General features: G+C 43.7%; 2 protein-coding genes across 5 annotated transcripts in view; both read right to left on the bottom strand.

Moving 5' to 3' along the window:
- Positions 1-22,292, bottom strand: part of CPNE1 (copine 1) — a 41,385-nt gene extending 19,093 nt beyond the window's left edge. Inside the window, exon 1 of one of the 3 annotated variants that reach the window (XM_065754279.1) lies at positions 22,217-22,292. The gene's annotated coding sequence lies outside the window, so the exon portion shown is untranslated. Of the gene's footprint in view, positions 1-8,583; positions 8,602-15,546; positions 15,628-22,216 lie in introns of those variants that run through there. The other 2 variants (XM_065754280.1, XM_065754281.1) reach the window with 2 other exon arrangements.
- Positions 11,125-22,256, bottom strand: RBM12 (RNA binding motif protein 12). Of its 2 annotated transcripts, none has more exons than XM_065754278.1 (2): positions 22,217-22,256; positions 11,125-15,689 (listed from the first exon to the last, which is right to left on the bottom strand). In XM_065754278.1, the coding sequence occupies exon 2, from the start codon at positions 15,665-15,667 to the stop codon at positions 13,025-13,027; it is 2,643 nt and encodes an 880-aa protein (XP_065610350.1). In that variant the 5' UTR covers positions 15,668-15,689; positions 22,217-22,256; the 3' UTR covers positions 11,125-13,024. The 2 variants fall into 2 exon arrangements, with proteins under 2 accessions (XP_065610350.1, XP_065610349.1); XM_065754277.1 differs by lacking the exon at positions 22,217-22,256 and adding an exon at positions 19,783-19,825.
- Positions 22,293-22,367: the final 75 nt, after the last annotated feature.

The following is a 22,367-nucleotide window of genomic DNA, read 5'->3' as shown; positions in this document are numbered from 1 at the left end:
TCCAGTGATGCTCCAGGGCAGTGTCTCACTGCTCAACCAGAAGTCATTCCAGTTATTCAAGGAAAATGCAGATCACCTCTGGACTCTAAGAAACAAACTTTAAGAACTGCTCAGACAACCAAACTGAGGTCCAGCTTAAAAATGACAAGAAGATTTTAAGTCTTGCTGTGCACACCACATCTTAACTGCAAAGATGATCGTGTATTCCAGGAGCTGTATAATACACATGGAAACACACTTTCCATTTCATATTTCCAGAGCTGTCCTATGCTGAATTGAAGCACATCAATAAATAAGTTGGAAGAATTTCAGCTAGACAATAAACATTGTCTGAACTGAGGCAAAAAAAAAACAAACAAACCTACTTTATAAGAAAATAACAGAGTAAATGCATGCCACACATGCAGAAGGATAATTCCTTATCTGCTACTTTTTCTATGTCTTTCAGAATTTCCAGGACTCCACACATTAAACAGAAAAATAAACTTTTTACACAGTAAAAAGTAATCTCCAATAAAACCAAAATCAACCCCACAGATAAGTAACAGTAACATACAAGTCTCTTGCCTATCATTCTGGTGACTCTGCTTGCTTACCAAAGCATAAGAGGAAATCGGACGCAAAACAAGAAACCAATGCCCACCTATGTTTGAAGAAAGCCTCAGAAAAAGAGCACTGTCTGAATTCATAGCCTTAGAGGGTCTCACATCTCCCCAAAATGTCACACTGGTGTTTGAAGCATAAACTCCCCTGTACTTATCCTCCTGCAGTAGGAGTGCTGTCATTTAGGAAAGCTAGGCATGGCATCTTTTGGAGAGAAGTGTCAATAGGTAACACAGAATCCAAACAGGCTTGTGTCAGCTTGGTTTTAACTACTTCACATAAGAAATAATATACAGGTCACTCCGAAAGTAATGTCTCCTATTTATTTCCATGGAGAACATAGAACACAGTAATGCTATTTGGCAGCTGCAAAACACTATTTCTGAATACAGTCATCACTATTAGCTATGCATTTTCACCAGCAATGAACAAGAGCCCACGTGCCATGCTCATAAAAACCTGCATGGTTGTCCAGAACACAACTTGTCTTTCAGCAGTGGTGACAGCTACATGAAACACACCACCCTCTGCCTCACTGTGCTCATATCCCGTTTGGTATCCGTAAACTTTCAGCAAGTGCTGATGAACATCAATTGGTATGATATTTTCTACATGGAAGAATTCAATTCCTTTGCTCCATATGCACTCCCACGACAGACACTGCTCTGTCAGACTGCCCCTCTGCTGCTGTCCTTCACATGGCAACAAAACGGCATGGGGAAATCAGCAGGAAGGCCATCCCACCAACATCCACCTCTGACATTGTGGGCCAACATCATAAAATGGGAGGCATTACTTTCAGTGCAGACCTCACACACGCAAGGATTCAGGACAAGAAAATCTGCAGTTTATTACCAGTTAATATCATCAATAAATTCACATCGACTACATCCTTCTGTACACAACACTCACATTATGTCAGCATACACCACACATAACACATCCACTTAAGAACTCGGTTATAACTCAGGTTTAAAGTACTAACACACATGCCCAGAAACAGCTGTATTCAAGGAGGTTATTTGGTACCGGGCTGGCTGTAGCTTCTGCTTTCCATCCTGCTCACAAACATAACACAAATGCCAGCAGTCCTACCAGCACTACGTAGCAGCAACAGCACCTTCAGACATCTAGGCCCTGTGCTTCTACTACTGCTACACCTAGCACAGTTAACAAATCCAACATTTTCCAACCCAACGCAGCCTCCTTGTCAGTTGCTTAGTTCAAACCCACGTTATGCAGTGATCACCTTAATTTCTTCAAAAAAATCATATTTTCCTCACAAGATCTGCTCCCAGACTGTCAGAAGTAGCTGTTTCACAGGTTACTGCTCCCCTTCCAGAAAGCAGCCTGTAACATTTGCGGTTCCTATATTATGAAGCAAGCACTGGTGCAGAGGTAGTGCCAGCCCTACTTTCTAAATGTATTAAAATAAAAATCCTAATGCCATCTTACCTTCCTGAGCCCTGTGAGGCACTAGCAGAAGCCATAAAGCTAGATTTCCATCCGTAGAATCACTTAAACATATCTTCATTTAAAAATGAGATTAAGAGACTCCCATGAGTAAGATCACAGCCCAGGACAACTACCAGCAAATCCATACCCTCTGCAGCACAACGGCTCTCCCAGGGGCCCCAGAGCACAGCACAGACCCCTGTGGAGAATATAACTGATTACCATTGTCCTCCATGTCATTACCCAGAGGGCTGGGGAGCTGACAGGTAGGACTAGTGCTAGAAACTTCTACAGGCAGGTAACAGTTCCCTGTTCTTTATACTGTGCTTCAAGTCATCAGTCACGTATTTTGATGGTTTAATATCAAATTTGTTAATAAGTTATTACAAATTTGACATGAAATCCCAAGCAAAATCTATTCATTAAACAAAACATTAAAAACAGCTTTCCAAACAAGGTGCTCTGGTTGCCTGATGCCATCCTGATGGGTTACCTAACAGCTGAAGGGCTGATAAGAGCACCCAGAAGGACAGACACCCAGTGGGAAGCTGATGGATTTCACAGGACCATAGCACCGTGGGATCCCCTCCTGATTTGGGCGAGACCCACACGAATCAACAGCTCCAGTACAGCTCTGCACAGCTCCACCCAAACCCTACGGCTGAGCGCAGCGTCCCAGCGCGCCCTGAGCTCCAGCAGCTCCGGGCCACGCTCACTGCCCTGGCAGTCTGTGCCGTGCCCACTGCCCTCTGGGGCACAGCCTTTCCACAACCCCCATGTGACGCTGAGTTCTGGTTCAGGCTGTGCCTTTCCCAAAGGATCATAGCAGCTCAGAGGCTCCTTGCCATTCCCTTGGGCAGTCACTGTCACACAGAGCAGAGCTCAGCGCTGCCCTCTGCTCTATGGGGAGCTGCAGCTGCCAGGAGGGCTCAGCCTCAGCCTGCTCTGCTCCAGGCCCAGCAAACCCAGCAACCTCAGCTATTCCTCACACATCTTGCTTTCTAGAGCCTCCTCCATCTGCTGCCACCGCACTCAGGCTGTGCTGGCACAGAGGTGATCCAGCAATGACCAGAGGAGGGCACGCTGGCAGCTGGGCACACAAGTGAAGCCTTTCTGAGCTCTGAATTTGAATCCAAGCCACAGAAGAGCATGCTTCTTGATTACTATGCGACTGCAACACTACTGAATACACATGGAAGCTATGCCCTACTTCTACTGAGCTGGCTCCAAGTGAGTCCTGAAGCTCCACTATCACCACCAGAATTTGGTGGGGTTTTTGTATCTACTGATCCACATGCTTTAGTGCGCTGTGACAACCTGACCTCTGAGACATGCCCAGGAATCAACTGAAAATGGACAGCTCCCATCTGAGGTAATCAAACAGCAAATTTAAGACACTTCAAGAAAAGCCCACTTAGTAATAACCAACAAGCTCCTAGAAAGGCCTCTCTCTTAATTTGTATATTCCCCTTATTTGTGATGAGGTAAACAAATGGATCAATTCTGATTCTAACACCAGCTTGAACCCCATGGCAATGTAACTTATTAGAAACTAACACCTCAAAGTTAAGCCTGCAAGGCAAAGATTACTTTTCCAAGTTCTCCATGTGACAGAAAAAGCATTTCAAGTATCCATAACACTTGATAGCAGAATACCAAAAAACCCTTCCTTTAAAAACTAAGCTAAGGCAAATTAGGGCTTTCGAGTCAAACACTGACTTGGCTTAAGGTAGAACAGTAACTGCAACACTTGCATTGCTCACTAACTTCTCCCACCAAATAAGGTCCTTTTCACTACCTTTCTTACACCCTCATTCAATTGTCTTTTGTTCTTTTTGCCCACGAGTCACAAAAATTACTGCAACAAAAAAAAAAAAAAAGCCCCACGCTTACCAGCCCAACCATACGAGCTTTTGTAATAATCCAATACACCTCTGTACATCGCCGAGCATCTTCTCCCTTCCACAAGTAAGATTTCACTCTTGCCCTTAGGATTCCTAGCTATTCCCGTGTCAGGCACAAATACAAAAAGATTCTGTCCTATGCCCAAACAACCAACTGAGCTGGTTATGGTTCAGTCCTCCACCCGAGTCTGAACTCCTCAAGCAGAGATGGAAGTCACCACCACATTCCTCCTCTATGGTTCATACAAACCACAACCTGAGCTGCAAGTACTGCAGCAAACCCCTTCCTACATAGACCCAATAATTTTGAGGACACTTGGTGTCATTTCGCTTCCTCTAGCACCTTGTACCCTTCCCAAAAGTCAGACTTCTAAAACATCCCATTCTTCTTCTAGAGCCTTCATGATTTTACCCACTCCCCTGAAAATAGCCATAACATTACGCAGGTGACTTAACAGCATAAGTCACTGATGTACATCTGTTAGAACAGCACACACTGCAGAAATAACTTGGCACCAAAATAAAACTTGAAAAAGAAACAAGTCAGCAGTACATTTCACCATCAAGCTTTGCTGTTTTATCAAATGTATTCTTATAATTTAAGGATTTTAGAGAAAACAGTGGTCACCACTTGGGTTAATGAAAAGTGAACCACGTTTCTTGTTTTTATTGGACTGAAGACCAGAAATGTTGAAATATCCCAGAGGAACTCTGGACAGTTTGTTCTGGGTTGCCCTGGAGTCATTACTGCATAGTGACAAGTCTTCACTTGATAACAAGTAAGGACATAATGCAGAAGGTACTCATCAAGTTGTCTCTTAATTCCTTATGGACTTTAATCCTAAATCGAGGTCCTCTTGCAACACAATCTAGAAACAAATCCTGTACTGCTACTCATGCAGGGCTCATAAGAAAAATGATTTCTTAGATTCATTCATTGCCAGTTCAGATTTTCTTATGCCAACACTGTTTTTCACCATTTCCTCTCTCCATTTCAGTAGGTCTTTTCAAGAAAGATTCACAATCACAGCACCTTTTTGTCACTTGATTACTACCATCTGCAGTACTTACATCTTTGTTTCTCCATCCTAATTTACTGCAGAGTAACAACACTTCAGAAAAGAAAAACCCACGAAGAGCCACCACCACAAGAACTTGGTGTCAAAGAGCTAAGGAAAGCATTTAGTAAAGGAGTTCAAGCATTTTTCCCTCTCCTGTTCAGGCAAATGACAGAAGGCCAGGTGAAGAGAAGTGCCAGGAAAGCACAAGGCATTTACCTCCTCTTTTCTGCCCTCCATACCCAGTGCCTCCTGTCAGCCAACCTTCCCAGAAGCACAGACACCCATCATAGCTGCAAACGCAAGCTGCTCCACTTATCCCAGCACAACTGGTCCACAACAAACACATTCTCCCACCATTAAGACGACAGATGTCACAACTGCAAACTGAACTTCAGGTGCTTCTCCTGTCTGCTTTCTCCAGTGTATAAACAGCAGTGATTTCCAGCTTCTTCCCTAAAAACCTGTTGTCACTGAATTTGCTACAAAAGGTGTTCCTACACCTTTCAGAAAACATTTGGGCCTCCACAAGCTACGAGCCTGAGAACCACTAAAGCCCCATACTAATAAGCCTTGGATTCTCACACACATCTTCATTTTCTCAAAGACAAACAGTTAAAAGTAATTTTTATAGTAAGTATAATGAAACTAAGGGAGTGGGAAGTATTTTCAGCAATATAACTTATTATTTGATAATTAAAAACAGTGTGAATTTTCCAGCTGTAAAAGCATGAATTGAAACATTATCTCTGCAGCTAACACGGAGGACTGCCTGTGAGGTGCATCGGCAGAACTTCCCCATCAGGCAGGAGGTCAGGACAAAACAATGCAAGGCTCAGCTCATTAACTGTTTGTTCACATATTCCCTATCAACAGAGCTTTTATGTGCACCTACTGCAGTAACAGAAGGATTTGAAGGAGAATCACAAAAAGATAAAAAGCATCTGTTTCCTATTAATACATGCAAATGACCTTGGAGTGTGCATCACTCTAAAAACATTCAAAACAACAAGTTCTTGTCACCTTTTCAAGACTAAGCAAGAGAAGGGAATGTTACATACTTCTATCAGCTCATCGTGGGATGCGCAGAACTCGGTTCAGGGATTGCTCTCGCCTTTCACCTTCCAATGTGTAATAACAATTAAATGACATACGGTCATATTCAGCCAGGCCACTGCACAAAGCCAGCTTGTATTTCACAGAGAGACATCATTATGTGTGGACTACTATTGGGATTTTTATTACATAAAAACCAAAGAGTTTTTGGTATCAGAAAACTTACTCTTGTTGCTGTCTCAAATTTGCAGTTGCTTTCTTTAAATGCACGATAAAGGACAAATTTTAACACAAAAAGCTTAATGCTAAAGCATAAGCTGTCCAGTACATCAAAAACACTTAACACATTCTTCTTCCTGCTGCCAGGATCATTAGAGTAGCTAAATGCTACCTTATTCGAAGAAGCAGCATGAAATCTTGCTTGCACTGCAAGAAAGAAATGCTATTTAGATTAGCAGCTCAACAAAAACATGGTGTCAGTTACCCAGAAGTCTGGATTAGAATCTGGATGAAAAACATCCCCCGCACATTGTTATGGTGCTATGTACCTTCTCAGATATACTTTTTTCTTCTTTAAGGTGCCAACGAAGCATACAGTTTGCCCCGATATTTTATGTACACACAGGCAGTATTCCAGAAGCAAAGAACACATACAGTCTTCTTTGAATCTCTTACAACAGAACTGACCATCAAAAATAATCCTGATTTAAAACCTAAGAAAATGTAAGTTTATGAAGTACCCAGGTTTAACTGTCCCCAATCATCAACAGCAAACCATTCAGATTATATACTTCACATCCTACCATAAATTACTTAAATTTCAGATTAGTTTAGGAGTTTAACTCGTTATTAACCTTCTTATTTTGTTCAGTGTTGAAGTTCTTGAACCACAAATACTTTTCATTAGACTTAAAGACATCACCTGGTATTTTTTTCTAAAGCCAAGGTGGAAGTTATGCCACAAGTTTAACCCTAACATTTCACAGATGTGGATCATTAACTTGCTACTGCCACTGACTTCAGGAGGCAAGCTAGTTACACACTGCCACCCTGCACACTTACCTGGCCTCTCAAAAGCACTGAGGTCCATAGAGGAATAACTACGTGCTGTGACACCCACCCCTGCACTCACACAGGACTAGACCTACAGACACAAGTCTCTGTAGCAATGATGTAAAGTAGTGGGGGAATCCAGCACGGGTTAATTAGCAATACTTAACAATTCCACCTCCCCTCTGCCCTGTAAAGCAGGGGTTTCCCTGCATTCAAAGAACTGTTAGTGCCTGATTTTACTTCCTCTGGCTCTTTGCTTCTGCAGCTGGTTGCATTTAGCTTTCCTCAAGAACACGGGATTTATACATATTGTCCTCTTATTAGAGACATTTGGCTAACAACAAAACAGCATAAGAAACCAGCATTTAATTTTGAGTTGAGTTTTCTGTTCAAACAAGGAATTTTCACATTCCACATCCACTGTCCTGTCAAAACAAGCAGTCTCACGTTGGTTACACTGCCGAAAACAATAGCTTTGAAAAAGCTGACTTCATGGAGCACATTCTGGCAGATGCCATCACAGCAAGGTCACAGAGGCTTGAAGTCTTACTAAGCGACTGCAGCACTGCGAGTTTTATCAGAAAAAGACATGCAAAACACAGTACAAGAAATTTCTGAAGTATGTTAGGTTCTGACTGTATTGCTATTTTCCCCCTCAAAGTCCACCTTGATTTCTAAGCAGCTAGAAAGTATTTCTAAGCTTTCTACTGTCACACTGGGCAATACTATATCCACACAATGAGGAATGATAGAAATGATACTCATTGTTTGGGCCTATGAAACAGCTAGCAGGAAGCTCTGTCTACTTTCAGGTGGTCAGAAATAAGAGTGATATCATTCTATGGATTCTTTACGATACTGGAACTACAGTAGGAAGATTTCTAAAGGTCACCAGTCCTCAGAAAGCAGCAACATGTCCAAAAAGTCAAACTAAGTCAACCAAGGAAGTTTCAGGCAGGATCAGATCCTGTCTTCCCTGTGCAAGCCTGCCAAGTCCTAATTTTCCATCTTGAAATTTACAGGGAAGTTATACTTCCCAAAGTACGCATGGGAAACAAAGAAAATGCAACTTTGGTTCCAAAGAAGCAGTAATGAAACTTAAGTCAGAATTTGCCAGCTCGCTTCTCTTCTAAGTTGCCATGCTATGAACACACACAGAAAAACAGAAGAATGACAACAAAGGAACAGAAGTGAGTGCCCGTGGGTGAAAAGAAGAGTCACATCCATCACCTCTGAACCACCACCTGCGTTCAGGCTGCAGCTATGGAAAAAAAACATTTTCAGGGCTACTCATTTTTTCCATTTGGTATTTATACCCACACGTGAGAAGCTTCCAAGTCAGGATGGTGGGAAGCACTCCAAGCACAAACAACACCCAAATACACTCCACACAGGAACAAAACTCTAAGAAAATTACAGTCGTCCATGTAGAAAACAAGCTGGAGCATACCTACCTGATCAAAAAAGTTAGCGAGAGAGCAGGGAGCTCAGTACGCTGCCGCAAGCCTTAGTCAAATACATACCACCAATTGATTTTCTTTCTGTGGGAAAGCCAAATCTTTCACCAACAATCATGTTCTCACCGCTGAAAATCGGTATGAAAAGTTCCCTTGAGGTTACTGTTCCTTCAGAAGCATTTATCACAGTTCCACTTCCTCCTCCCCAGGGAGGAAGAGCCATTTAACCATACACAAACTATCGCAGTTTTCCCAAAGCCATGCAAGAGCATACACCCCCACAACAGGCGACAGCATCAGCAAACCTGCAATGGGGCAAAGCCGAGCATTTATCCAGCAACACTGCTCCCAGGCCCAAGGCCCTGTTTCTGAAAAACCTCTCGCAGAAAGAATTTAAGATAACTGCTTTCTACTATACCAGTCCAGTTTCAGAACCGCTCCCTTCCAGCAATTATCTTACCGAAGTTGGGAGCTGACTTCTTGTTCGCATTGGTCTTTGTATGAACTGCAATCCTCTGGTTCAGGGTCTAACCCACGTATCTGAATAATCATCTGCTCTCAATGAGTGGTCTGCAGTCCAAACAGCAGTTTTAAGTGGTCCAGAATACCAAGTCGCTCCCTTTTTGTAGGCTGGATAGGCCAACATGGCTCAGAGGCACACAGATCTCAACAAAACAGGGAGGCCCAGAAGCACTCACTGCTGCAAGCAGCTCTGGAACCACAAGAACAGACTGAACATCACTGACGCTGTGACTTAGCACACCATGTGTGCGCCTGCATAGCCAGGGAGGAATAAATCATTATATTCTCTAGGGTCTGCAGTCTTCATGGCACCAACACAGCCTGAGAAAAACACAGCTCCGCGCAGGCAACAAGTTCTTGAAAGACAGCCTGATCAGTTTAGCAGAACTGAGCAGCAGGGACACTCTTTAGAAAGCAGACCTTCAACACCAACTTAAGCAAAACTAGTCTTTGTTTTTGTATTCATCTTCCTTCCCACTCGCAACAAGTTTAACAAAGACATTCAAGGAGAATATTAAATGCTATGCAATGTACATTTCTTATTTTAAAGTACTTTTCTCTTTTCTTAAAGCCTGCACTGAAAAATGCAGCGATAGCACTAACGGTAGTTCTTCACTGACAAAGCTTTGTCAGTGGTCCTACAGAACTCAGCTGTTTAAAAAATGCCATCGTAACATTTGTGTAACTGCTTGAAAACTCAGTAATCCCGATGTCATGCTGTCCCCTAGCTGTTAAGATTTTTACAAGTAGGCCACAACTGCTGAATAATTTATAATAATCATACTCTTGTCTCTGTTAAAGGTATGTATTTTTTGTCATGGTACGTACGTAACACTGTACCACTTTTACAAGTAGTGTTCAGATACTAGCACTTAAAGGAACTGCTGAGAATGCCAACTCAGCCACTTAGATAACACAGGTTAAGTACCTTCACTGACTGCAAGTTCCACCCAGGCTGAGCAGGAGTGAGCTCTGGATGCCCAGGCAAAGCCACAACAGCTGTAGATTCAAGCAGCACCCATCAGCTGATTTCCCTCTGCTGCTACCCCCACTAGCAAACAGCCTGGAAGCGTACGAGAATGCCCTTACATACCTTGCTCAGTGCAGACAGGACCTGAGGTCCAACCCTTTATTTATGGCTGTTTCTGTTGCAGAAGTTATAGATATATGAAAAATTTCATCACATCAAGTTACACAGTCTGTTAAAAGCAGAATATCCTCCACAGTTTAACTGTTCAGCTGAAGGCTGCTTCTGCCATGAAAGTGAACTGTTACAGCAAACTTTTGGTATTTGCAAGTGACACTCAACAGCCAGCTTTTCTCTATATACGTTGTACAAGACCAATTGTAACTGTTTGGGCAGCAGCTATATTGCTCACACTACATACAGAAATCCTACATGTGCTAGGACAACTTACTTCTCCCCAACAGACTAGGAAATTCCTAATATACACTAAAAAATAAAAGAGCACCAGCTACTGGGGAAACGAAGAGCCTGCTCCTTCCCCAGATCCTTCACTTCCCCTTTCCATCCACGTCCATGTTCCCAACACCAATGGATTCACTTACTTTGTGGTTGGTTTGTTTTAAGACAAGCACTTAAACATCTTCAGACCATACAAAAAAATCAAGAATCAGAAAATGATTTCCAAAATAAACCTGCGCTTTTAGAAAGACCGAAGGAAAAGGAACTCAACAAGCATGTTTCACAGAACATGCCGTGTCAAACGCAAACACCATGACCCTGTATCCACCACCAAGGGGATCAAAAGACATGAAATCAAGAGAAAGTAACAAAACTGTGCATCTAATTCCAGACACCTGTAGTTTAATCACATTTCACAACAAGGCAAGCACTGCTGTGATTCATTTAAACGTGAAAAACAGTTATCACCAGTTTCTGCAGATCAACGAACTAAAATATCTTAAAGCAGTTCTGTGAACAATTAAGCCAAGTTTTCCTTTTCAGTAGCTTTATTCTAATGTGAAACATGAAGAAACAAGCATCCAAATAACTCCAATATAGTATGAAACTTTAATAAAAGTTGTTTAAAAAACAAAGAGCAAAATTTTCAAAATAAACTAAAAGCTTGACTCCTAATCACACATCTTTCTGACATCAGGAAGAGTACTTTCAAACTTTCAAAGAGGAAAAAAAACAAAAACAAAGATCTGCTGTTGAAACATTACTCCCAAAAACTGTTGAAACGCGTAACATGAAGCTTCAGAGACAGACAGCTTTATTAACAGGAGGCTTAATTTTAAACAGTATATACAAATCACATGACTTTTCCAAAGTTGGGACCACCTAGTAACCTGTCGAAACAAAATTAAGCTAATGAATTACAGAAGCATCTGTGTAATGCAACCGCCTCTTTATTGAAGTACACAATCCTTCCACACATTCCTGTACTGGGGATCCTCTCAGGACGCAGCGCCGCACAGGTTTCCAAAGCTCTCCTACACAACCACGGGAATAAAACTGTTGCCACTTGCACCTCTCAATTTTGCCTGACCATACACTTCAGTGTTCCATGAGGCAACACCAAAAGGCACTGGTTTTCCTTTTCCAAAATTAAAAAACAAAACAAAAAAGTTTCCAGATTGCTGTTTAAGTACAATGATTTGCAGGGAATAGCGGGATTTTTCAGGCAACGCCCAAATCAGAAAATGTATCATAAGCCAAGCCAGGACCAACCAAAAACTTCCACTTTTCACTCATGTCATTACTTCCTTTCCAATTTTCCATGGAAGGGTTTTACTGTACAGAAAAGAAAATGGCAACTCTTTACAGACTTAGAATATAACAACAGCAAAAGTTTATTGCAAAAATATATAGTATACTCAGTTTTTTCAAGTTTTGGAGAAAAATAAATGTTCATATCTCAATTCACCCATAGCAGTAATTCATGACAGAGTTGCTGAAGATAATGGCTCATTCCATATATAAACTAATTTAAAACTTTAGCTGTACTCCAATCTTCAACTAATAATCACCGCTTTGGTTCTCTTAGCAGAAACTCTATGTAAGGAGTCCAAGAGACAATGAGAAATACAACATCAGTATCCAACTAGTGTCAGAGATCCTGTCCCAAGTGATGCATGTAATCCTAACAAATCAAGCTACTTAAACAATAATGAGCATTTCCAAGTTATTACTTCTACTGAAAATGTTTTAAACGTACTATAAAACTCATGTAATGTTTGAGGTTAGCTAAACTCGTGGCAAAAGTCTTATTCTGCACAGTTATAATTGCAATATATAAATAACTAAAGGTTATTCCACAAAGAACAGCATGAATTTTACAGAACGATTCTGCTCATACGTAAAGGAATTAGTTTGGTAGACACATCAGCAATGGGCATAATTGAACTGTTGATACAGTGAGAATCTTGGAAAAAATAAAAATACATACACAAAACAATTAATCTGTGTACACTCAGAATTCGTTCAGTTGCAGAGTAAAATCAGGACTTTAAACAAAGCTTTGACCTGTAAACAAAGCAAATTCAGCCAGCTTTAACCAAATCTAGAAAGAGCTATCTATGTTACAATGGCTTGCAAGAGCACTCACTGAAGAGCTTCACTGACTTCATCTATTTCCCTTACCTGAAACTACAAAAAACCAGCCAGGGTTCCTTGATAAGCACTGCGTCCAGCATAGTTCACCAAACTTCTATGATGAAAAATAACCCGCCTACCTTCTCCACACATTTGTACACAAAAATCCACTGCGCACGTATCCTTGCAGTGCCTCTTCTGCCACGGCTAACACAGTGCTCTCTTATCAAAACGAGTCTGGTTTACAATTTAAACAATCCACAGGTTCTATCCTGGAAATACTATAAAAACCAATCCGGATGCATTTATCACAGCACTATGAATGTCTATTCTACAACTGCTCCATATTAACAGCTACCCTAAAACAAGCTTTACTTTTCTTGAGCCTATAGGCCTGTCATTTAAATCAACGACTGCTGCCATCGCTTCATCACGAGACTCAAATGCAACCATTGCTTCTCCCGTGGGCATGCCTTTTTCGTTGTATTTTAAGCACACCGAACCAGGGATCACTTGGTAACCATAAAAGAAATCCAAAATTTCATCCACCGAAACAGTGAAGGGCATATTCTGCACTTTAATGACGGTTGGTCCTGGCTTCCCAGACCCTGTTCCAAAACCTGGGGGTCCACTAATGTGTATATTTCCCGGCCCAGGTCCGAACGCAGGAGGCCCACCTAAATGCCCAAGACCACCAGCAATTCCTGGAGGACCACCAGCAAAGCCTGGGGGTCCACTTAAATTGCCAGGACCATTACCAAAACTCTGAGGGCCCCCTCCAAAACCCGAAGGTCCACTCAAATTAGCAGGACCACCTGCAAAACCTGGTACCTCAATGCCTGCACCAGGCAAACCAGCACCTGCAACCGCAGGTATTCCTGGTCTAGCATCAGGAAAGCCACCTATCCCGGGTGGTGGCAGAGGAGGCCCGAACGTGCCAGACCCACTAAAGTTACCGGGGAAACTGAACGGAGGCCCGTTGTTCGCATCTTTAGGATTTCCTCCCAAGAAGGCATGCTCATCCCCAGCAGGGGGCTGTGCTCCCGGCACAGCTGCGTTCCCTTGTATCGGAATTTTCAGGATCTTTTTCCCTTGAGATGGTGGGTTTCTCTCAATATCTCTCATTTCTTCTACAGTAATCAAACGTAAAACAACATCTCTTCCATTCAGCTTTTTACGGTGCAAACGCTCTGCCTTACGAGCATCATCTTCAGCTTTGAACTGAACCAGTGCTTGTCCTAAACCTTGCCCGTTATTATCAACAAGAATTTGTACAGAGTTTTCTTCTACTGCCAGTCCCTCTAGAAACTGAAGAATTTCCATTTTGGTTATATTGTACGGAATATTAGATATATGCGCACACAACTTTGGCGAGCCCGACTCCGCCTCAGCATTCATGATGATTTCTCTCTGGTCGTAGTTGAAATTCTGCAACCTTTTACGAATCAGATCTATCTTTTCTAACATTGCCTTTTTAGTAATTGGATGAACTTGAATAAAACGGTTCCCTATGTACTGCTTATGGTGACACAAAGCCGCTTTGTAATCAGCTTCGTTCCTGAACTCCACAAAACCCTCTCCAATTGCCTTCCCATTAGGTCCATAAGCTATGTAGATGCTGTCTTCAACTATATCCAGCTTTTTAAAAAAATCTATCACATGCTTGTTCTCCGATTCAAAGGGAAGCCCTTTTAAATAAACACAGAAACCCTGTTCATGGGGAGACCGCGACCGTGATCTTTTCTGTCCACTGGGAGATTTGGCTCTAGAATGAGGCTGTGGAGGAGGAGGGTGCGGTTGCCCAGAGGGGCCCATGGTTTGCTTGAACGTTATGTGGCCTCCAGCAGCCACCCACTGCCTCTCTGTCGCGGGACTAACTTCAACATACCGCTGAATCATCAGCATTCTGTTTCGCTTCAGTGCTTCGAATGTATCTTGAGGAGAAAAAAATTTAACTAGTCCATTTCCATTATTTCGACCTACGTGATCCTTCAGCATATGGATTGCATCCACACGGAGCCCAAGGAAAAACTCTTTCACATCAGATTCTGTCGCAGAAAAGGGCATTCCATGAACGCTGACATACAAGTCATCTGGGTTGATTGGAATTGGTTTGACACTACTTTGAGAATTCATCTGGATAGGATTTACAGGATTAATAGGACCAATAAACAATGGATTCAAGCCGCTGTTCATATTCACTGCTGCTCCAGACCCATTCATTCCAGAGGGTAAAGGTGCTACGGGTGGAGGATTTAGAGGAGGCATTCCTGATATGGGAGGTATAGGTGTCATTGGGGGTACTGGGGGCACGGGGGGTATCGGTGGAACCGGAGGAACAGGGGGCAGCGTGGGTACAGGAGGAGGAACAGGAATTGGAGGAATAGAAGGCATTGGTGGCAAAGATGGCATAGCTGGAATAGGAGGGATCGGTGGAGGAGGTACTGTGTTCATTGGGGATGCTGTACTAGGTATGGTTGAGCTAAACGTGGGGCTACCAAAAGTACTCCCAAGATTCGGAGGTGCCGTCCCCATACTGGCAGTAGAAAATGTGGATATGTTTTTATTGCTCTCATGCACAGTAGTAGAAGCAGTTACTACACTAGGAGAAGGATTGTTAAAGTTAGGTACAGTAGTAGGCAAGTTAACCCTTCCACTCATCCCAGAACTAGGTGGTGGTCCTGACCTGCTAGCATTTGCTGGCGGCATATCTAGATTGGCAGTTTCAAAACGCCTACGGCTGAGCTCTATCATGTTTTGCATTTCAGTTTTACTGCTCAGTAACAGTGTTACTTTTGACCCTTTAATTGTACCACCTGTGCGCATCATACCAAGCCTTGCATCTTCATCAGTGGCAAAAACGATGAAAGCCTCACCCAGTTCACCCCCTACAATATGCACGCCCCCATCGGGAATGGTCAATCCAGAGAAGAAGTGGCGAATGTCCATGGTCCCCGCCACAATCGGGAGACCTTGCAAGCGGATGACCACAGCCATGCTGCGCTGAAACAACACACACCTGCAGATAGAAAAGGCAACGGCTATGTCAGACTACTGTTTATGGCACCATGCAATTACCTACAGACACCATCTACTATATTTGTTTACATACTCCGAACAACATCTTGTATAAATTAAGTATGTTCACATTCCAAGTTCCTTGTTCATGTTTGCTTACTTCCCAGATTGAACTATTAGACATAAACCAACATAATTTGTGTACATTTTGCACTAGAAATTCCAAAATATCTTACACCAACACCCACAAGCATCAGGGCAAAAAGTGAAAAATTACAACCAAAGGAAGAAAAAAAACACCTAGGGAACAGCAAAAATCAGAAGTATCATATCTATATCTGAGTATTTCATGGACCATAAGCAAAATTTATTTACCCGAGAAAACAAAGCCAAATTAGCATACTGATATAACTGATGGGGTATTCACTGTACCTGGCAGTGACTGACAAGAATACTGTACTACTATGGGCAATATAACGGCTCTCTTTTTCATTTAGGGAGGAATTTTATCTCCTGCCAGGTGATGAGGGCTGAGAACATACAGCAGGTTACAAACAGAAACTCACTGTGGCCATCAGTGTGAATCACACATCCTGATGGAGGCCATCCACATTTTCATCCTACCAAATGCAGGAGGTCTAATTAACTGTAAAACTAGCAGTTATAAGGTGGACCAAGACGTTCTGTGACTTCACGGAGCTCACCTAAACCAGGTTAACTTGAATGGACCTCCTAGCCAGACAGTTGGCCTCTAAACCTTCCAAAACCAAGAAGTAACTTTTTAATAGTCACAGACATGCAGTCTAACGTTACGCTTTCAGTCTCTGGCACAAGTAAATTACTTCCAGCTCCACAGCTGAGGTTAGTGGAAGCTTGAGATCAATTCTGGACCCTAAGGTCACATCAAAAGTTCAAGATAAGAAGAAAATTGGGTAATTCTCACTTATTCTTGACCTGACTTCTCTCAAGCCTCTGAAAGCAACACAGAAATACCAACGCTGTTCACTAATTCACCAGTTCAGAAGGCAGCCTCTTACTTGCCAGCAGTACTTAGTTTCTATTGAACCACTTCACCTCTTCCTGACCTTCCAAAGCACAGGCCAGTTCAATAACTGCATGGAAGAGCTCTAAGGTTCCCATTAGTCACATATACATGGTGTTAAAGTACTCATTAAGCCTCTGAAATTGAGAATGAAGCAGATGACAACACAACACCAAGAGGCAGAGCACCACCGAGAGACCATCTTTTGGCAACATACCAAAGCTATGACCAACTGATGGGTCTCTCTCAGCACTGGTATTCCTTAAGTACAGCATCCCACCATTACTGTCAAGTTTCAGCCAGCTACATTTGCCTGCCTAAGTCTTCCAGTGAGTTCAGCATAGAAGCACCTGAAACGCAACCTGAGCTACTCAACAAAGCCAGTACCCAACAATTTAACATGGCAAAAGGCTGAAATCAGTACTTAATGAAAATAAGACTTAACACTTCTACACGGAAGAAGCAATTCTTTTGTTTGCATGACAGGACAGGTCAAATACTCTGTTCTGTTGCCCACAAAACAGAGTTAACCCCTTCCACACACTAAAGACCTTGAGCCACACAGTATTACAGGGCAGGAGCCAGGCAAGGTCTTCTGTCTCTCAAGCAAACAACAAAGAACAACAAAGAAGCCCTCAGCACAGCATCCACTGCAAACAAGCACCTGACTCCTCACTGGGCCAACCTGAGCAAGAAAATTCAGCTTCCACAATGAATGCGAAAACGTGACCAATCAGCCTCTACAAAGCACCAGAAAACCCACTGCTTCATCGGGAGGGTGAAGCAACACAAAGGGAAGCATGCACTCAACCTCAAAGTTGAAAACCCAACTTTCCCTACTCACTGCAAGGTAACAAAACATGCTGCATCTATCTCTTCTAGTCACACTTACATTAACTCAAGAATAATGTTCACCACTCAATCTTTTCCAGCTGCAACAAAAAAGTGGTCCTCGTGAACAACAAACAGGTCAGAGCAGGAACCATCTATGCTAAGTACACATCCAAAAAAGCACACAAAGCTTTTCACACTGCTGGAACTGCAATATTTTTCAACAATTCTGCCATCTTCAGTTTGCCTAATAGCAGCAGCCATCTCAGAAACTGAAGTTAAAATGAGAATTCTGCTTACTTTAAGGAAGCCGCACTAACAGCAATCGTAAAGTGTTCGTTTACCTAGTTACACCACGGGACTGCTTTCTCACTAGGTGATCCTCAGCAACCATGGGGGTATAAAAACATCCCTAGTTTCACACCTACACTTTGAAAACTAAGATAATAATACTAACAGTAAAACTTCTATGTTCTGTATTGCCTGTTACACAAAGGAATTAACTTCCGAAGCTTCTCATGCATCACAACTCAGTCACTTCCAGCTTCACCTGTTTACCAGAAGATCACTTTCTCATGGTCACTTCCTCATGAGTGTAAAAGGTGTGACAGCCTGCCGTGGCTATGAGTTACACATGGGCAGCATGGGAAGGACTCTCTTCTCAGAGCCTGCAGGCAGACACACTTCCTCACTGATCTGGGAACGTAGCCCAGATGGCAAATTAACACACAAGGCTACAAGAATTATTGAAGACTTCAGGCATTCAAACATTTAATAGGCTTCTGGGATAACACAAGTACCTCAACCTCACATCATATTCAGAACCTGATTAAAAAAGATAAGTATCTAAATGTTGTAACTAAGCACGCTATTCAGGATTGCCACAGAGTTACTGACAGAAGAACACAAATAGCTGCTTAGGAACAGGCTTGCCAGAACACTAGTTGTGGAATTAGACTGAGGTCATTACATGTGACATGAAACAAATGCCAAATATTAAGCATAAGCTAATGGTGGCATGATGTAAACAAAAAAATTTAGGACTAAGTCAAATATTTTTGCCAAAAATTATTTTGTTAACATAAATGCTGCAAAATTCATCATAATTTCAGTGTTTAAAAAAAAAAGCATTAATTTTGCTTCTGTCACTTGAAGAAAAGAAGTCATAAGGCAGTAACAAAAGGGCCAGCTTCCACATTTATAAGTCAGATTTATCTCAAGGTACACTTAGGAGACAGTGACTTGCACCTATTTTCACACTAACCATAAATCAAACCCTGCTCTTGTATTTGTGTTTCCCTCCTCAAGAGCAATGTAGGCACTGGGGTAGCATCAGACAGGAGGGGCTGTGCCCACTGCCAGGTGCTGCACAGGCCTGGAAGAGCTGCTCCTCCTTGGCTATTCCATGCACGGGTGCTCTGTTACTATTACTTGTGTATCTGAGATTTCCTTGGAGAGACTGTATCCTGAAGTTATGCTAGGGACAAGTCATCTCCAGTAACAAGCAAGGTCAGAAGAGGAAAGTAAAAGCCTGCCTACAATTAACCCGAGTCATTTGATGGATCTTGTCAGACAGCACTGTCAAGATGCCCTTAAAACGCTGATGTTAGACTAGAGAAGGGCACACAAGAGGCAACGTTACTCTATGTGCTAGTCAGCAAAACAAGCAGGAGAGCTGGGCCTACGCAGGCACGAACTGACACAATACCACCGCAACAGCATTCCAAGATGCGTAACTTCTCAAATCACAGCAGGTTTAGAAGATTCAACACAGTTCCTGGGAAGCATTAATGTACAGTACCTACATGGCACACACAGTGTTGTTGGGTGAAGATCTGGAATCACATCCTAGCTGTAGGAAGATTCTGAAGTACTCACACTGAGACTGTCCAGCAATACCTACAACTGCAGGCTATGGGGTTTTCTTTGTTATTAATTACATAGCAAACTAGCTATGTTTTCAAACAGCAAAATAACTGGGAGAGGGTTACAGACTGCCACATGCTGATGAAATAACACAACTTGAGTTTGGCAGAAAACTCTATTCTGTGAGAACAACGCTGCCAGACCAACCATCACCAGTGGGAGACAAAAGAAAAAGACCACCTATGGTAATTTGACCCAAATGTTTTGATACCGAGTCAGGGATTCCAGAAGCTTCAGTTATTTAAGATATACTCAATATGCATAAGAAAGAAGTCTTCAATTTGAAGTGTCTTACCTGCAAAGACAGATGTTTTTTCTTAACAAGTAGCAGAAGCCAAGCCAATCCTGTGGGCAACCAATTAAAACCAACTTTTAGACTGCAATAAAGAATAAATGGAGGCAAAAATCAATGCAGGCAACACAACAGCAGTAACAGTCCACAAAGAACTGTATATAAAGAAAGTTCAAACCTGCAACCACCACAAGGAACTGTGACATACAACAGGCAAGAGTTAAGAGTGCATTTTCTAATTTTGGTAATTGTATTGCAGTTTCTGCACAGTTCAAGATGTGAATATGCCTCCCACAAAGAACATAGCAAGAACCAGAAAACATTCCAAGAATCTTTCAAGTTCCCCCATCTCCAGCAGGTGAGCAAATCACTCTTTCAAAAGCAAAGCTCAGAAATCAAATACTTGAAAATTCTGAATTGTCACAAAGCTCGCTCCATCAGTAACACCAGCAGTCATTTCTCCAACTGTGCATCTTCTTATTCCAACAAAGCAACGTACACCACAGCTCAAAGTCTCCCTGCAGGCCCTCCCAAGGAGCCAGGCCAAGCGATGAAAACAGGCACAGCTCAGAGCACCCTGCAGCCAGTCACCCTGACAGAGTACGCTGTAACAACTCCCTGCCGGTGCACGGTACTCTCGTCTGTAATCTCCAGTTCCATAATCCATATCCTGACCAAATGCTGTTTTTTCATCCTTGGAAGTACAAAATGTTTTCCTGGGATTACAACTCAATGAAAAATAAATAAATAAGGACAGAGAACCGAGCATTTTACAAGGCAACATTTACATTTTGTATTTAAAAGGGATAGAAAACCTCTTCCTTCTTCAACACTTCACATACAATCTCATACTTAACATTTCCTTCTCTGGAACGCTACCCAGAACAGAACTACTCCAAGAACAAGCACCTGTCTGCTCCTCACACAACCCAAACAAGCAGTTTTCAGTCATAAGCATCATTACCAAAATGAAATTACACCCATCAAGAAACTCCCTGGCAGAAAGAATTAAGACGAGCAGACATATGCACGGATCTCCAAGGACATTTAACAGTGGGCTTACAAGTAAGAGATACAACTACGCTTTTCAGATATTTATTAAAAATGAATTTAAGAAATACTCATTTTGTATTAAAACCTTAAGAAAAATCAGGCCTAGAGTGAAGGCATTCAATTACTTTCATATCTCGCAGTTTCAATCAGTAGTTTAGAAGGCAGGTAAGAACATAACCACCTGAAAGCCAGTTTCATGCAAGACCACATCTGCTTCTTGGAACAGATAAATATTTCATGCACAAGGAAGAGTCTCCAAAAAATTAATTACAGATACTTCCAGTACAGCAACCACAGCGTTGCAGATGCCCCTCTCCATAACGAGCTGAAGATTTGCAGTGGACTAGGACAACGTGCTACGAGGGCAGACACGGCGTACAGCAAACCAAGCAGCATACCTCCAAAAGGTGCAAAGCTCCGCTCTACGTTTAAACTTTCCACCAAATGTCACTTCTCTTTACAACTCCACATTCTGCCAGAGAGCGCCCATCACTCTCAGAGCTGTCCTTCCCAGCCAACCTCACGTGCAGGAGCATAGCAGGGAGGCAAACACCAACCAGAGGACAGGTGCCCCCCACAACACCAACACCGTACCTCTGCACACCTCCGGGGCTCCGCAACACCTCGCGGGCTACAGGCCAACAGCCACCGCCATCCACTGCCACGGCACGCCCGATGCAGGGCCCTCGCAGGAGTCCACCGAGGAGCCAACAGCCGGTTGTCCTGCCTAGCCCCAGCGCAGCGGGTAAGAAAGCCACTAAGAAGAACGGGTAACGTCAGGAAGGGCTGGTGAAACAAGAGCCGAGACATTTCTCACAAGGAACTTCAGAGAGACCGCAGGCGGGAGAACCCACCGCCGCACAGCCGATTTTCACTACTGCCAAACGGCCTCAAACGACTGCGCGGGACCTTCACGGGCAATCACGGGGGAACCTGGAGGCGCGGCGTCGGCACCGCGGGCAGCGGAGCCTTCCTTCACAGACACGCGGGAAGCGTTCGCCCCGCTCCGCCCCCGGAGCTGCGGAACCCCACCGGGCCCAGCCCGGCCCGGCGCCGCCTCCTCGGCTGCGCCTCCCGCGCCCACCGCCGCCAGGTGCCGGGCCCGGGCCCGCGGCGCTCCCCCATCTGCCCGCACGGCCCCGCGGGGCGCGGCGAGGGGCGGCGATCGGGGGCGCGGCCCGGGCCCACGAACCTCAGCGCGGCCGCGGGGAGCGGCGCCCACTCGGTGCTCCGCTTCTCTTTGTGCGCAGGGCCGCGTGCAGCCGCGCCCGCCCGGCCTCCCTTCCCTCCCCTCCCCTCCCCTCCCTTCGCCGCGGGCCCGTAATGCGGGGCGGGCGGGCGGCTGGCGCGGGCCCGGCCCGCCCGGGCGCCGCCGCGCTCTTACCGAGGGATCTGTACGGGAAAAAGGGTTAAGAACGGCGCTACACCGCCCCCGGGCCCCGCTCCGCGCCGAGCCCAGCAACACCGACCGCGCAGCGCCACAAAATGGCCGCCTCGCTGCGGCGCCGCCACCCGCCGCCAGGGAGGGGCGGGGC

This window comes from Cyrtonyx montezumae, unplaced genomic scaffold (assembly GCF_038088225.1).
Source record: "Cyrtonyx montezumae isolate F1298 unplaced genomic scaffold, pur_monq_1.0 scaffold_9, whole genome shotgun sequence".
Lineage (NCBI taxonomy): Eukaryota > Metazoa > Chordata > Aves > Galliformes > Odontophoridae > Cyrtonyx > Cyrtonyx montezumae.
The sequence above is the reverse complement of the archived record's forward strand: the minus strand, read 5'-3'. Positions and strand labels throughout refer to the sequence as shown.